Source organism: Liolophura sinensis, chromosome 13 (genome assembly GCF_032854445.1).
Source record: "Liolophura sinensis isolate JHLJ2023 chromosome 13, CUHK_Ljap_v2, whole genome shotgun sequence".
NCBI lineage: Eukaryota > Metazoa > Mollusca > Polyplacophora > Chitonida > Chitonidae > Liolophura > Liolophura sinensis.
This window is the reverse complement of record NC_088307.1, coordinates 20,156,380-20,171,812: the sequence shown is the minus strand read 5'-3', so window position 1 is coordinate 20,171,812 and position 15,433 is coordinate 20,156,380. Positions and strand designations below refer to the sequence as shown.

At 37.2% G+C, this 15,433-nt stretch overlaps 1 protein-coding gene across 1 annotated transcript in view; it reads right to left on the bottom strand.

Annotated features, from left to right (window-relative positions):
- The window catches only part of LOC135480963 (uncharacterized), a 90,625-nt gene that overhangs the window by 53,395 nt on the left and 21,797 nt on the right, over window positions 1-15,433 (bottom strand). The window contains exons 14-25 of the mRNA XM_064760894.1: window positions 14,387-14,446; window positions 13,531-13,581; window positions 13,152-13,211; window positions 11,598-11,651; window positions 10,669-10,719; window positions 8,065-8,124; window positions 6,705-6,752; window positions 5,273-5,326; window positions 4,446-4,505; window positions 3,669-3,725; window positions 2,179-2,229; window positions 98-157 (exon numbers count right to left, since the gene is read on the bottom strand). Coding sequence (XP_064616964.1) covers window positions 98-157; window positions 2,179-2,229; window positions 3,669-3,725; window positions 4,446-4,505; window positions 5,273-5,326; window positions 6,705-6,752; window positions 8,065-8,124; window positions 10,669-10,719; window positions 11,598-11,651; window positions 13,152-13,211; window positions 13,531-13,581; window positions 14,387-14,446 — 666 coding nt within the window. The remainder of the gene's footprint in view (window positions 1-97; window positions 158-2,178; window positions 2,230-3,668; window positions 3,726-4,445; window positions 4,506-5,272; window positions 5,327-6,704; window positions 6,753-8,064; window positions 8,125-10,668; window positions 10,720-11,597; window positions 11,652-13,151; window positions 13,212-13,530; window positions 13,582-14,386; window positions 14,447-15,433) is intronic.

Here is a 15,433-nt window from a genome sequence, read left to right as displayed (position 1 = left end):
ATGGAGTAGTTCAGTGCCACTCCATCATGTACAAAACACTTCACAACAGCCTAATAATATTGCGACCTTGGAATAGGCATATTTAAATTGGTATTACCTTTTCGGACGGAGGCAGCTGATTTTTTCCCATCACAATATCGTCATTCACGATAGATCCCTGATAACAGAAAGTGCAAAGAATTAGGCGTTGGTGGCGGTCATTTTTAAAGAATGTGTCTAGTTCTTGCTGAAGAACAATGTCAAGGTTATCCATCTAACACCATCCCTCTTAGTTTCTTAAGTTTCACAATGAGTATAATTCTCTTGTAGGTAAATATGGACAGAATATTCAGAATCTCTGGCAGACTGGCTTTAACTTTTTCGAATCCCGCTGAACACGAGAATAGGGTATGGAAATTCATCATGTTGAATTAGATCGCCACGTATATAAACACTTGCAATCAAAGTGCAACTATGATACATGTATCGATTATTGACAACCTGCATTTACATGACCAGAACATTCACTGTGTTTTTCCAGCATCAATGAAAACTGATGACTGCTTCTCTTTGTATGAATTCGTCTTCAGACCACTGACGTCTGCTAAACTGTAATTAGCATCGTTGCATTTTTGTACCCAGTTCTGCTTAATCCATGGGGCAAAAGGGTGTCCCAGTTTCAGTTATGTATTCATTTACATGAACAATCAGAATAAAACCTGGATTGTACAGCCCTGTGACCATTTGTCAGCTATCACACTGTCGTCAGTGCTTTTTTACTACTCTCTTTGTTGTAATCTTTAATAATATTAATTTTGTACTTTTGCCCACAGTATCTAATTCTGAAGACTGATTCACATGGCTATCTTCATTTGTGAGGAATCGTTGGTGTACAGTTCATCTGGAAATGCCATTATTTCACTGTACCCCCAGCGTCTCGTTTATTTTTGATCAGAATGGCATCCTTCACGATGATAGATGACTGTGGATAGAAAACACTGTGGCAGTTTTACAACAACATAGAATTGTTGAGAGAAATCTAATAAGGACACCGTAACATGTCTGTGAACACCAACAGCTTTGACCTTTCTCAGTGTAAGTGTACCTCAAGCGCCTACCATCCGATATACCATCCAATGTGATATTGACGAACATACCGCACACACGGTCGGAGAGAAAGTCAGCATGTTGTTCACACAACCAGGCTGCCAGTTTATTAGAATACGCTTTGTTATTCAGTATTAAAGACCTCGGTAGAAGTCAAAGTAACATGTCACACAAGACCGGTTCTTTGAGTTCAATGGTTACGTTCTTATATGCGTAAATTCTTATACTGTCTCCTTCAAACACACTGTCATTGACTGTACTTTTACCATAAGACCAAGTTCTAGTGAAAATATATTTATTAAACATGTGTTACATCCTTATTTATAACATTATTACGAAAAGATTAAATATACCAAAAGGTGGTACCCACCATACACAAATTATTTTCAAGAGTCGTTTACTCTTTAAAGAAATAAAAACTGAAGATCACATCTACGACTAGCTTTTCCCACTCTTTCATATGGACTTTGTTATATTTATGTTTTCTTTACCTGTAAAGCACATGTATCCCCATACATATAACGTGTACATGTTTTGGACCATATGTGTAAACGACACGTGGACAAATACCATCATTTCAAATTTCAACATTGTCAAAATCCTCCGGAAAACACAATGTCAGGAATGCTTGGAACATCATGCAAGAGCTAACAAAACATCGCTCAAGATTTTTTGTCTAAAACACACTCCCACTGCCCACCTTTTCGTATTTTTTTTAAAATAACAGGAAACAGGAAAATTATATTGCTTCCAAACATTCATTATATATTCGTGTAATTTTACCATATATCCTTGTGCTAAATTCTCATTTCCTTTTCAGCAATGTTGGCATCCAATACATCCATGTGCAGATCTTTTGGTGCTACGTATCACCGACGAAATGCAATTCGAGTATTGAGTACTTTTACAAATAATCGAAAACCGGTTACTTTGGAAAAATTCAAAGAAATAGACTGTACATGTAATACATTATATGTACAACGTCCACATCCTGTCTCGAATACCGGCCACCGGCCTGTTTCCCAGCCTTGTTTTGTACATAAATTTATTATGGGTTTGATATAACAGTACTGTTAGATCATATTACTATACCTTGGCTTCTCGCTTCCTCTCCATGATGTGGTCCTGTATTACGACAGGGGGCTGTTTACAAAAAAATATACATTTTAATTTGACAATGACATTAATCCGATGATATACAGACGTCACAAATAAAAAGTTTAATTTATCCTTGTGGACATCTATCATCATAGTTTTTGTTACCTAACCACAGTTGTTTGCTAAATGATAACCTAATGAAATAATAATTTTCTTTCTATTACTGTGATTCGTAACAAGATTTGGGTAGGGATGGGACTGTTTGTTTCTTTGGTGGTTTGTTCAGTTTGTTGTGGTGTAACGTTGATATCACCATTTCATGGCAGGCTATTGTCTTACCACGGCTGACTCAAAATCGTCACCTTACCATGCTGAAGACACAACACAAGTAACATGAGCCTGGTCAGTCATTTGCACATTCTCTATTGCAAACCGTCAAGAGAGAAAGTGTGATAATCACGATTTTCAGTTAATCAAGTCCTTGTGAGAACTAGGAGTTAATATGGTCTCAAATATAGCATAGGTAAATTGTACATGAGTGAAAAGAGATTTATGGCAAAGTCAACTATCCAAAACTCGAAGAAGCCTACTTAACAGCCTTTGTGAGCCTCATGAGTCAGAACTACAGTTCTATGTGTCGATTTGAAATAAAGTTATGCCCAGCCTGCAGAACGTGAATGACAAATTATTATTTTTGCGATATTAAAAATTCACAAATTCTAATTTGAATTTGTTATTCAAATTATGTCTTTGTTATTGTATACTGATTTGAACCGTATCGAAATGTTTAACAGACAGAAATTCAGGCTAAACTTCAGCTTTAAGTTAAGGGTTTGTAAATGATCAGTGGATTTCACCAGAACTTTGCCATGTAAAAATGTTTCTCCAAAAATGTAGTTTTTTTCACCTCAGCTTCATTTTTTTGGTCTTGTAACCTGCCAAATCTTCATTACCATCGGGCTTTTGTGTGTAAAGAAAACAAATGAGATCAATAGAACTTAAGCACTCATCAGTCTGGCATATATTCCATGCAGTTTTAGATGACCATCTCAGCTAAACTGTAGATTTTTCAAGAACCCAAAATACAATTGTATGAGTCACAACAGCCATCACAGTAAAACTCCATGAACTCTTCTAGGTTCAGATCTAGCCTTTAAAGCCATATTAATAGCTATTCAAATCCCTCTAATAGATATGCAAACTAATGCAAGTATATGCCTGAAAATACCAGAGAGTACGAACATAATGGTGGTCTTATCAACTGTTTATAAATTTCTTGTCAATCATCAAGAGATATGATATCCAGGTTGCAAGAAAGAGACAAGAAGACAGACAATACCCCTTGGTCCTAACAGATGGCGTTGAAAAAAGGAACCATTATTGCTTGTCTTATTTTTGTACTTGTGGTACTCACGATAGAAGTACGTTAACCTTTTGGTGTAATATTTTCATGTAGCATATTTTGCATACAACTATTGTCTTACCGCAGCTACTCTTTTCTTCTTCTTCTTTAAAATATCATCCTCAATAGTAATGAATTTCTGGTGGTTTGAACAAATGGCAACACATTTAATACATGTGTAACAAATTAAAGCAATGCTCTGCATCTTTTAAATACATAATGGGTCATTTAAGGGGCAGAAAAAGGGGAACGCATACAGTTGAAATTCCCCATGATAAACCTGCTTTAGTTCAAAGTAGGACAGTTAGAATGCTTGTAACCGTAAATATAGGCAACGCCGCAAGCGTGTCTTTATGGCAAATCCCCTTCAGGCTGCTTAATTATGTTGTCCCTCGGTTAACATACAACGCAAGATGTGAATATCCCAGATGATCCCAGATTTAGCTTGACCTAGGGCTCAGAGGTCAGTCAAAGCTGTCATAAATGACCTTATGTCTTCCGCTTAGTGCCTACTAAGTATCTGTTAAGGGCACTGCGGTGTGTATCGTTTGCTTGCAGCCCTTATGAAAACATTTACGAGGTTGAAATGTTGACAAATTCCCCAAAATACTGTTGCGTAGGTCAAAAGCGAGTTAGAGACATTTAATCACCGGGTGCAGATTGCATTATCCAAGATCGAAGTGTATCTTCGGTCGTTTTTTGTACAGGAGTTGAAAGTCCGCGGCCTTCGGCGTCTCGTCCAGTACGGATGTTCCACAAAACATGGAATCGTACAGTACAACTCCATCATGTACAAAACACTTCACAATAGCCTAATAATACTGCGACCTAGGAATGGGCATATTTAAATTGGTATTACCTTTTCTGACGGAGGCAACTGCTTTTTTCGCAACACAATATCGTCAATCACGATTGATCCCTGATAACACAAAGTGCAAAGAATTAGGCGTTGGAGGCGGTCATTTTTAAAGAATGTGTCTAGTTTTTGCTGAGGAACAAAGTCTCGGTTATCCATCTAACACCATCCCTCTTAGTTTCTGAAGTTTCACAATAAGTATAATTGCCTTGTAGGTAAATATGGAGAGATTATCCAGAATCTCTGGCACACTGGCTTTTAACTGTATCGAATTCCACTGAACACGAGAATAGGGTATGGAAATTTATCTTGTTGAATTAGATCGCCACGTTGGATATATAAACACTTGCATTCGAAGTGCAACTGTGATAAATATATCGATTATTGACAACCTGCATTTACATGACCAGAACATTCACTGTGTTTTTCCAGCATCGTTGAAAACTGATGACTGCTTCTCTTTGTTTGTATGAATTCGTCTTCAGACCACTGACGTCTGCTAAGTTGTTGTTAGCATCATTGCATTTTTGTACCCAGTTCTGTTTAATCCATGGTGTAAAAGGGTGTGTCAGTTTCTGTTATTTACTCATTTACATGAACAATCAGAATAAACCCTGGATTAAAACTGACAAGAGCCCTGTGACCATTTGTCAGCTATCACACTGGCGTCAGTGCTTTGGTTTTAGTTTCTCTGCTGTAATCTTTAATTATATTAATTTTGTACTTTTGCCAACAGTATCTAATTCTGAAGACTGATTCACATGGCTGTCTTCAGTTTTGAGGCATCGTTGGTGTACAATTCATCTGGATACGTTATTATTTTACTGTACCTCAGCGTCTCTCTTCTTTTTGATCAGAATGGCATCCTCAATGACGATAGATGACTGTGGATAGAAAACATGGTAGTAATTTTACAACAAAATAGAATTGTTGAGAGAAATCTATTAAAGACACCGTAATATGTCTGTGAACACCAACAGCTTTGACCTTTCTCAGTGTGAGCGTACGTCAAGTGTCAACAATCCAGTATACCATCCAATATGATACTGACGAACTTTGTGCACGGTTGAAGAGGAATGTAGTATGTTGTTCACACAGCCAAGCTGCCAGTTTGTTTGAACACGCTTTGTTAATCAGTATTAAAGACCTCGGTAGAAGTCAAAGTAAAGAGTCAAAAGAGACTGGTTCTGTGAGTTTCATAGTGGCGTTATCATATGTGTTAATTCACATATCGTCTCCTCCTAGCAGCTAGTCTTATGGTTATTCTGCTGTTTCAATGATTTCAAGCATACCGCCATAGACTGTACTTGGCATGCACCATAAAGATACCGTCACCTCAGAACAGCTTAGCCGAGATATTTACATTGTCGAATTACAATATAAACTCCATAAAAGGAAAGGAAAACATAAAACCAAATTTGCATGCCAAATTTGCATGAAAAAGCTTCATAACTTATCTTATATTATATATTAAATATATCAAACATGTATTACATCCTCATTTATAACATTATTACGCAAAGATTAAATATACCAAAAGGCGGTCCACAAAATATGTTCAAGTATCGGTTTCTCTCTAAATATGAAAAAATTAAAGATTACATGTACGACAAGCTTTCCACACTCTTTCATCTGAACTTTGTTATATTTAATGTTTTCTTTATGTTTAAAGCACACGTATCCCCTCGATGCACAAATACCATCAGTTCAAATTTCAACATTGTCAAAATCCTCCGGAAAACACAATGTCAAAATACGGTGGGAACATCGTGCAAGAGTTAACAAAACATCGCTCAAGATTTGTTTGTGTAAAATCTGATACACAATTCCACTGCCCACCTTTTTGTAATTTTTTAAGATAGCAGAAAACGGGAAAATTATATTGTTTCCAAACATTCATTATATACTCGTGTAATTTTACCATGCATTCTTGTGCTAAATTCTCATTTCCTTTTCAGCAATGTTGACATACAAAACATCTATGTGCAGATCTTTTGATATTACGTGACACTAACGAATTGCAATTCTATTAGAGAGTATTTATTACAAATAGCTGAATACACGTTACTTTTAAGAAATTCAAAGAAATAGACTATACATGTAGTACAATGTATGCACGATGTACGTCAAAAACAAAAAAGTTATCCAAGTGAACAAGTATTGTCATAGCTTTCGTTACCTCACCGGCCATCGGCCTGTTTTTTTGTATATAAGTTTTTATGCATTTCCTCTTACATTGCTAATTACATCGTATTATCCCACCTTATCTTGTTTCTTCTTCATGATGTGGTCCTCTATAACTATAGGGGGCTGTTTATAAACAAAAATGTACATTTTAATTTGAGAATGACATTGGTCCGTTAATATACAAACGCCAAAAAAACAAAAAGTTTAATTACTAAGTATTAACTTAGTTTTTGTTACCTCACTACAGTTGTTTGCTTAATGATAACAGTCATTTTATTCGCGGTATACTGTGATTCCGTAACAAGATTTAGATAGAGGTGGAACCGTTTGTTTCTTTGGTGCTATCTTCAGTTTGCTAAGGTGTAACGTTGATACCACCATTATTTCATTCATTTCACGGCTGCATATTGTCCTAGCACGGCCGCCTTAATATCGTCATGTTACCAGAGCTGCTTCACTGGATTACCATCCTGAAGACACCAGACACTAGGCCCCAATCCGCCACATTACGTTGTACAAGCATACAAGGAGTAACATTAGCCTGATCAGTCCATGGCACATTCTCAATTGCAAACCATCAAGAGAGAAAGTGTGAAAATGATGATTTTCAGTCATTCGAGTCCTCTGGGAGAACTAGCAGTTAACTGCACACTGACAATTTGATCTCAAACATAGCATAGATAAATTCCACATGAATGAAGGGACATTCCTGGCAAATTCAACCATCCAAAACTCGGAGAAACCTACTTAACAGCCTCTGTGAGCCTCATATGCGATTACCACAGTTGTATGTGTCGATTTGAAATAAAGTTATGCCCAGCCATGACAAATATTATTTTTGAGGTATTAAATATTTTAAAATTCTAATGTGACCGCGCCTTTTTACTGCACACTGATTTAAGCCGTCTCGTAAGAGACAGAAATTCAGGTTAAACTTTAGCTTTAAGTTAAGCGTTTGTAAATGATCAGTGGGTTTCTTCACCAGTACAGTACCATGAAAAATGTTTCTACAACAGCCTAATAATTGTAGAACCAATGCAGTTAATTTCACCTCAGCTTCATTTTTGGGGTCTTGCAGACTATTAAATTTTCTATGCCAACGGACTTTTGTATGTAATCGATCCAGAGATCTGGCGGTTGCAAGGTAGAGACAAGAAGACCGACAATACTCCTTGGTCCTAAGAGACGGAGTACTTAACGATTGAAGTACGTTAATTTTGTTTTATAGAATTTTCATGTAACGTACATAGACTTCTTTATTTATTTGATTGGTGTTTTGCGATACACTCAAGAATATTTCACGGATATGGCTGCCATCATTATGGTGGGAGGAAACTGGGTAGAGCCCGGGAGAAACCCACGACCATCCGCAGGTTGATGACAGTCATTCCGACGTACGGCCGGTAGCACACTTAGAATACAACCATTGTCTTACCGCAGCTTCTCTTTTCTTCTTCTTAAAAATATCATCCTCAATAGTAATAGGATTCTGGTGCTGTGAAAAAGTGGAAACATCTTCAATAAATGTGCAACAAATTAAAGCCAGGCTCGGCAATATTAAATACATAACGCATTATACAGGGACAGAAAAAAGAAACGCATACAGCTTAAATTCCACACGATTTAGCTCAAAGCATGACAGTTATTTGAATATGTTAACATTTTTAGACAAGTAACAAAATGAGAAAGAATGTCAGTAACCGTAAATGTAGGCAACATTAAACTCATTGATGTCACCAGGTCGCAAATGGACTTTCATCTAAGCATCTGGTCTCACCATCATGTCCCAAAATATGTGTTTCCTTTCTTAGAGAGCATATGATGAAAATTTGGAGATATACAGACAAAAATGAGGTAAACATTTTAATTTCTTCGTATTTTATAGTATGTCTATGTTTTGTAGTATTTGGTTGGAGATTGTTGCGTATACACTCAAATTTAATTACTATCGTTTAGGGTGCGCCAAGGGTTATTATGTAGGCCATCTGGATCACAACCGTAAATGCTAACTGTCAGGCGAAAATTGTAAGAAAAAAAGAAGAAGAAGTGAGAATATTAAAATAGGCGCATTGAACTGGCATTGCCTTTTCTGGCTGAGACGACTGTTCCTTTCCAACTACATGGTCCTCAACCACGATAAACCCCTGGTAACAGAATGTTCAAACAAAGAGCCGACAGTGGAGGACAGTTTCAATCAATCACAAGTTATTACTGTCATATATCCGTTTTGGTTATGCTCTGTCTTGTGTTTCTATTTGGCGTGTCCTTCGTTTGGTTCGGTTGTGTTATGTCATATCTCGGGTCGGGTTATGTTCTGTCTTGTGTTTACGTGTGCTAAGTCCGTCCTTTTCTTTGGTTGTGTTATGTCCTATCTCGGGTTTGTTTGTGCTATGTCCTCTCTTGTGTTTCCATGTGCTTTGTCCTTCGATGTCTTTGGTTGAGTTATTTCATATCTCGGGTCTGATCGTGTTATGTTCTGTCCTGTGTTTCCATGTGCTATGTCCTTCATCTTGTTTGGCTATGTTATGTCATATTTCGGGTCTGGTTTTGTTATGTTCGGCCTTGTGTTTCCATGTGCTTTGTCCTTCCTTTCGATTGATTGTGTTATTTCATATCTCGGGTCTGGTTTTGTCATGTTCTGTCTTGCGTTTCTATGTGCTTTGTCCTTTCTTTTGTTTGGTTATGTTATGTGCTATCTCGGGTTTGGTTGTGCTATGTCCTCTCTTGTGTTTCCATGTGCTGTGTCCTTCGTTTTGTTTGGTTGCGTTATGTCATTTCTCGGGTCTGGTTATGTTCTTTCTTGTGTTTCCATGTGTTATGTCCTTCATCTTGTTTGGTTGTGTTGTGTCATATTTCGGGTCTGATTGTGTTATGTTCTGTCTCGTGTTTCTATGTGCTGTGCCCTTTGTTTGGTTTGGTTGCGTTATGTCATACCTCGGGTGTGGTTATGTTCTTTCTTGTGTTTCCATGTGTTATGTCCTTCATCTTGTTTGGTTGTGTTATGTCCTATCTCGGGTCTTATTGTGTTATACTCTGTCTTGTGTTTCCATGTGCTGTGTCCTTTGTTTGGTTTGGTTGCGTTATGTCATATCTCGGGTCTGGTTATGTTCTTTCTTGTGTTTCCATATGCTGTGTCCTTTTTGTTTGGTTGTGTTATGTCATATCTCGGGTCTGATTGTGTTATGTTCTGTCTTGTGTTTCTATGTGCTTTTCATCTTGTTTGATTGTGTTTTGTCATATTTCGGGTCTGGTTTTGTTATGTTTTGTCTTGCACTTCTATGTGCTTTGTCCTTCGTTTTGTTTGGCTATGATATGTCATTTCTCGGGTCTGATTATGCTATGATCTATCTTGTGTTTCCATGTGCTATGTCCTTCATCTTGTTTGGTTGTGTTATATCATTTCTCGGGTCTGATTGTGTTATGTCCTGTCTTGTGTTTCCATGTGCTTTGTCCTTCATTTTGCTTGGTTGTTTTATGTCATATCTCGGGTCTGGTTGTGCTATGTTGTGTCTTGTGTTTCCATGTGCTATGTCCTTCCTTTTGCTTGGTTTTATCACATTTCAGGTCTGGTTGTGTTATGTTCTGTCCTGTGTCAGGTTTTGTTTCGTTCTGTTTATCTGTCCTACCTTGTATTTGCTTGTGACAAGTCCTGTCATCATGTGATATGAATGAACTATACTTGTAATTATATTGCTTCTAAACATTCATTATGTACTCGTGTATTTTTACCATATATTCTTGTGCTAAATTCTTATTTCCTTTTCAGCAATATTGACATCCAACACATCCATGTGCAGATCTTTTGATGCTACATGTCACCGACGACATGCAATTCTAGGATTTATTTTTTTTACAAATAACTAAATACAGGTTACTTTTGAAAAATTCAATGAAATAGACTATACATGTAGTACAGTGTAAATACAACGTCCACGTCGTGTCTGGAATACCGGCCACCGGCCTGTTTCCCGGCCTTATTTTGGACATAAGCTTATAATGCGGTATATCTTACAGTGCTGTTAACATCATATTATTCTACCTTAGCTTCTGGCTTCCCCTTCATGACGTGGTCCTCTATAATGACAGGAGGCTGTTTATAAAAAAAAATATACATCTTAATGTGGCAATGACATTAGTCCGTTAACATTAAACAAAAAGTTTAATTTCTCCTAGTGGACAAGTATTATCATAGTTTTTGTTACCTCATCACAGTTGTTTGCTTAATGATAACAGTAATTTTATCCTCGGTAATATTATGCTTCCGTAACAAGATTTGGCGAAGGACGGATTGTTTGATTCTTAGGCGGTTTCTTCACTTTGCTGAGGTGTAACGTTGGTACCACCATTATATTGGTGGTCTTACCGTCATCCATTGTCGTACCACGGCTGACCCAATAACGTCATGTTACCGGTGCTGCCTCACTGGATTACCATGCTGAAGACACCTGCCACTTGGCCCCACTTGTGATCGGTCAATTGCACATTCTCAATTGCAAATCGTCGCGAGAGAAAGTGTGATAATCTCGAATAACAGTCTTTCAAATCGATTGAAAGAATTACAGATTAACAGGTGGCTGACAATATAGCCTCAAACACAGTAGGTAAATTGCACATTAATGATTTAAATTTATTGCAACTTCAACATCCTACACACGAGTCTCACAAGCGATTACTACAGTTCTATGTGTCTGTTTGTCGATTTGAAATAAAATAATGCCCAGCGTGCACACGGTAATGCTCCGCCATGACAAAAATTTCATTTTGGTGATATTAAAAATCCAGGAATCCTAATTTGACTGTGTATTTTTATTGTTGACTGATATTTACTCTTCTCGTACCTGTGACAGATAGAAATGCCGGAAGAACATTAGATTTACGTTAAGCGTTTGTAAATGATCAATGGATTTACCAATACACTGTACAGTGTCATGTATAGAAGTGTTTCTACAACAATGTAGCTTATCTCACCTTGGCTTCATTTTTGGTCCTGTACATTATATCATCTTCAACAACAATCGGTTTCTGTAAGTAAAGAAAAAAGCATTAGAACTTTAGAACTAATCAGTGCCGCATACACGTATTCCATGCAGTTTGAGAAGAACGCCTCAAGCAGAAAAAACTTTGTGGAGGTCCAATAGACACATGTATCAGCAAAAAACAGCTTTACTTTAATGGCTTCGCGATATTTCTGCCGCTAAAAGATGTTAACAGAAGTCTCTTGTACGATCTAAATTCTCAAATTACATGCAGGAGAGTAAAATGTCGAAAAACTTCCACCTTCAGAGGATTATTTATTCTGCACTGTTTAAATTTCTTAATTTTGGCCTTCATTTTACACCTCGCCTAGATGTTTTTTACTTTTATCGCTGGAATGTACACACATGTATAAAGTCCTTTCTTCATTGAGGGTTTATGTATCCATCTGTCACCAATCACGATCTTGACTGGCACAAAGGCCTCGGGCACAACAGAGGTAGCGGAAAGCGCTGTATTGTAGCATGAATAGAATAAAACTACAGTCTTACCGGAACTTCTCTTTTCTTCTTTTTTAAAATATCATCCTGAATTGTAATGGGTTTCTGCTGGTATGTAAATATGGGAACATATTCAATAAATATAGCATATGGCAACAAATTAAACCAAGGCTATGCAATAATAAATACATAATGGACTATATAGAGGGAAATAAACCAGGTCGCAATTGGATTTTCATCTCAGTAATTGGTGTCAACACCATGTACCACCAATACGCGTTTCTTTTCTGTGATAGTCTATGGCAAAAATCTCGAGATATAGAGACAACATAGGGTAAAATAAAAACACCTGTAAGAGGTATATTTGTCTTCTTATTTCTTTGTATTTTATAGTATTTTTGTATTTGTTTTTCATTCGCTCGGAAATTGGACCGCATACAGTCATATGTAATTCCTATCTTATCGTGTGTACTAAGAACTATCATGAAACCTATCTGAATAACGGACATATACTAAATGCTAGCTGTCAGCCGAAAATTGTAAAAAAAAAATGTTTTCCATTCTAAGTTATTTAGGAGATCTGATGGATAACTTGGGGTTGACAACGTGATCTCATCTTTTTCAATATACTGATACACTTTGAAAACGTCAAATAGACTTTAAATACGATAATATTTGGTGAATGCGAGGTGTTTTGTACATTATGGTTTGATTCTGTACGAGTCCATGTTGTGCTGAAAATCCGTATTGGACGAGATGTCGCTAGAGTGTCTGCGTTGTGAACCCCCTACAGACTGATTCATTATGCCGACTTAACATGCAATGGATATACTTATTTATTTCATAAGCTGCGAATAGTTCGGATGACCACAGCTTTCACGTGCCCCAGGACTCAGAAGGTCAACCCAAATTGTACTGAATGACCTAATGTTTTCTCTTTGGCCCCTCCTTGAGCTAAGTATCTGCATTCTCTCGTTTTATTATAGGTGCCCTTTCTTCCAAGGAAATAAATGATAGCCTTGGAATAAGCGCATTAAACTGGCAGTACGTTTTCTGGTTGAGACGACTGTTCTTTTCCTAGGACAATGTCCTCAATGACGACAAATTTCTGATAACAGAATGTGCAAACAGCTGTCAGAAGAGTTCAACAAGATGTTTTTGTACCATTTGTTGTTTTTTAGTCCTGGGTCAGCTTGTCATGGTTGCATCATTAAAACATTTGCAACATGTGACAATGGAATTACGGTAAATTTAAAGTGTTTTTTTAACTTAAATTTCATTAATACTTAGTATCCACATGGGCAATATAGGCTCGGTCTGTAAAATCAATAATGTCTCTACACGTCTTTCTGCGCACCGAATTACCAGCTTTAATTCATATATTTTTTGCATGTTTAGCGCTTATCTGGAAATGCTGATAAAACTACCTCAGCATTTCGTTTCTTCCTCATAACGATATCATCATTGATGATCAAGGCCTGTGAAAAAAAGAAACAATATTGTATCTATGGTTAGGGAGATTTTGGGATGACGGGATTTTCTAAAGTAGACAAACTTACACGTCATCATACACATTACGTACAATGGGTAAGAACTCACCGTCCGATGTGTCAAGAAATCACTATTGGTTGTGTCAGAAAGTCACTATTTGTTTTATCAAGAATTCAACATTCGTTGTTTCAAGAACTCATCATGCGTTGTGTCAAGAACTCACCATCCGTTGTGTTAAGAAATCACTATTGGTTGTGTCTAAAAGTCACTATTTGTTTTATCAAGAACTCACCACTGTTTGTGTGAAGAACTCACAATTGATCATGTCATAAACTCACAAATGATTGTGTCAAGAACTCACTATCCCTTGTGGCAAGAACTCACTATCCTTTGTTATTTCAGAAACCCGCTATCCGTTGTGTGAAGAAGTCCATATCTGTCGCCATTCTTCGCCACTGTGATCAGTCTACGAGCGTTAATCAGTGTTTAAATTTGGCTACATATACGAATAGGATTTTGTTGTTCACGACATGAAGTTGCTACAAAAATTACAATATCCTAGATGATTACAGAAATAGTTTCACCTCGGACGTACTGAAATGTTTAACAGCCCTAATACTAATTGGCCTAATATCTTCTCATGGATATATTTTTGGGCTAATAGAAGATTCTGCTAGAAATTCTCTTATTGTGCTAATTGTTTTTAAAGACCTATAAATGAGTGTTTATGGCTTAATGAGGAGACATAAGAGTTTTGCGACCTTGGCAACGGCATTTAAAAACTGGAATTACCTTTTTGGGTTGAGACGACTGCTGTTTTCCCACCACATTGTCCTCCACAACGACAAATCCCTGATAACAAAATTTACAAAGAAACAGTTGTCAGTGGAGGTCAATTTCAACAAACATCACTAGTTATTACTGCAAAACTGGCATGTTAAAGGTACCCATGTGTATGGTTGTGTTGTGTTCTGTCTTATAATGGCTTGGACAATATGTGTGTCCTGTCTTGTGCGTGGTTGTGTTTTGTCATGTCTTGTGCGTGGTTGTGTTGTGTCCTGTCTTGTGCGTGGTTGTGTTATTTCCTGTCTTGTGCGTGGTTGTGTTGTGTCCTGTCTTGTGCGTGGTTGTGTTGTGTCCTGTCTTGTGCGTGGTTGTGTCATGTCCTTTCTTGTACGTGGTTGTGCTGTGTCCTGTCTTATGCGTGGTTGTGTCATGTCCTGTCTTGTGCGTGGTTGTGTCATGTCCTGTCTTGTACGTGGTTGTGTTGTGTCCTGTCTAGTGCGTGGTTGTGTTGTTCTGTCTTGTGCGTGGTTGTGTTGTGTCCTGTCTAGTGCGTGGTTGTGTTGTGTCCTGTCTTGTGTGTGGTTGTTGTGTTACGTGCGCGGCATGTGATCATCTGTAACAATCTGTGAAAGAAAGAGGTACAAGTTAAGTATGTCTATGTTTTAGTGGAGTATGTTTTCACTGGAATGACTTCCATTATCAACCACAATTCTTAGTCTTACATTAACACAAAAGTAAGGAATCGGAACGTAAGGAATGAAAGATATTAACATTACAAAAAATGAAAAAGTGACTATATCAAGCATAATGAAAATTAGATCTTTCTTAGATTCCTCGTGATTAGAAATAATAAAATTTTAAATAAAAAATAGAATATACTTACTTCCCAAAATGTGTTCGAAAATGTATAAAATGTTCACATCTACATGGGTCACCTTTACTAACAACTTTGTCTTTCTTTTGGCACCTGTGACGTCACCAATGAATAATAACTAGCAAAGGGGGGGGGGGGGGGTGTTGTAGAGAAATACAAACACAGCGAACTCAAATTTT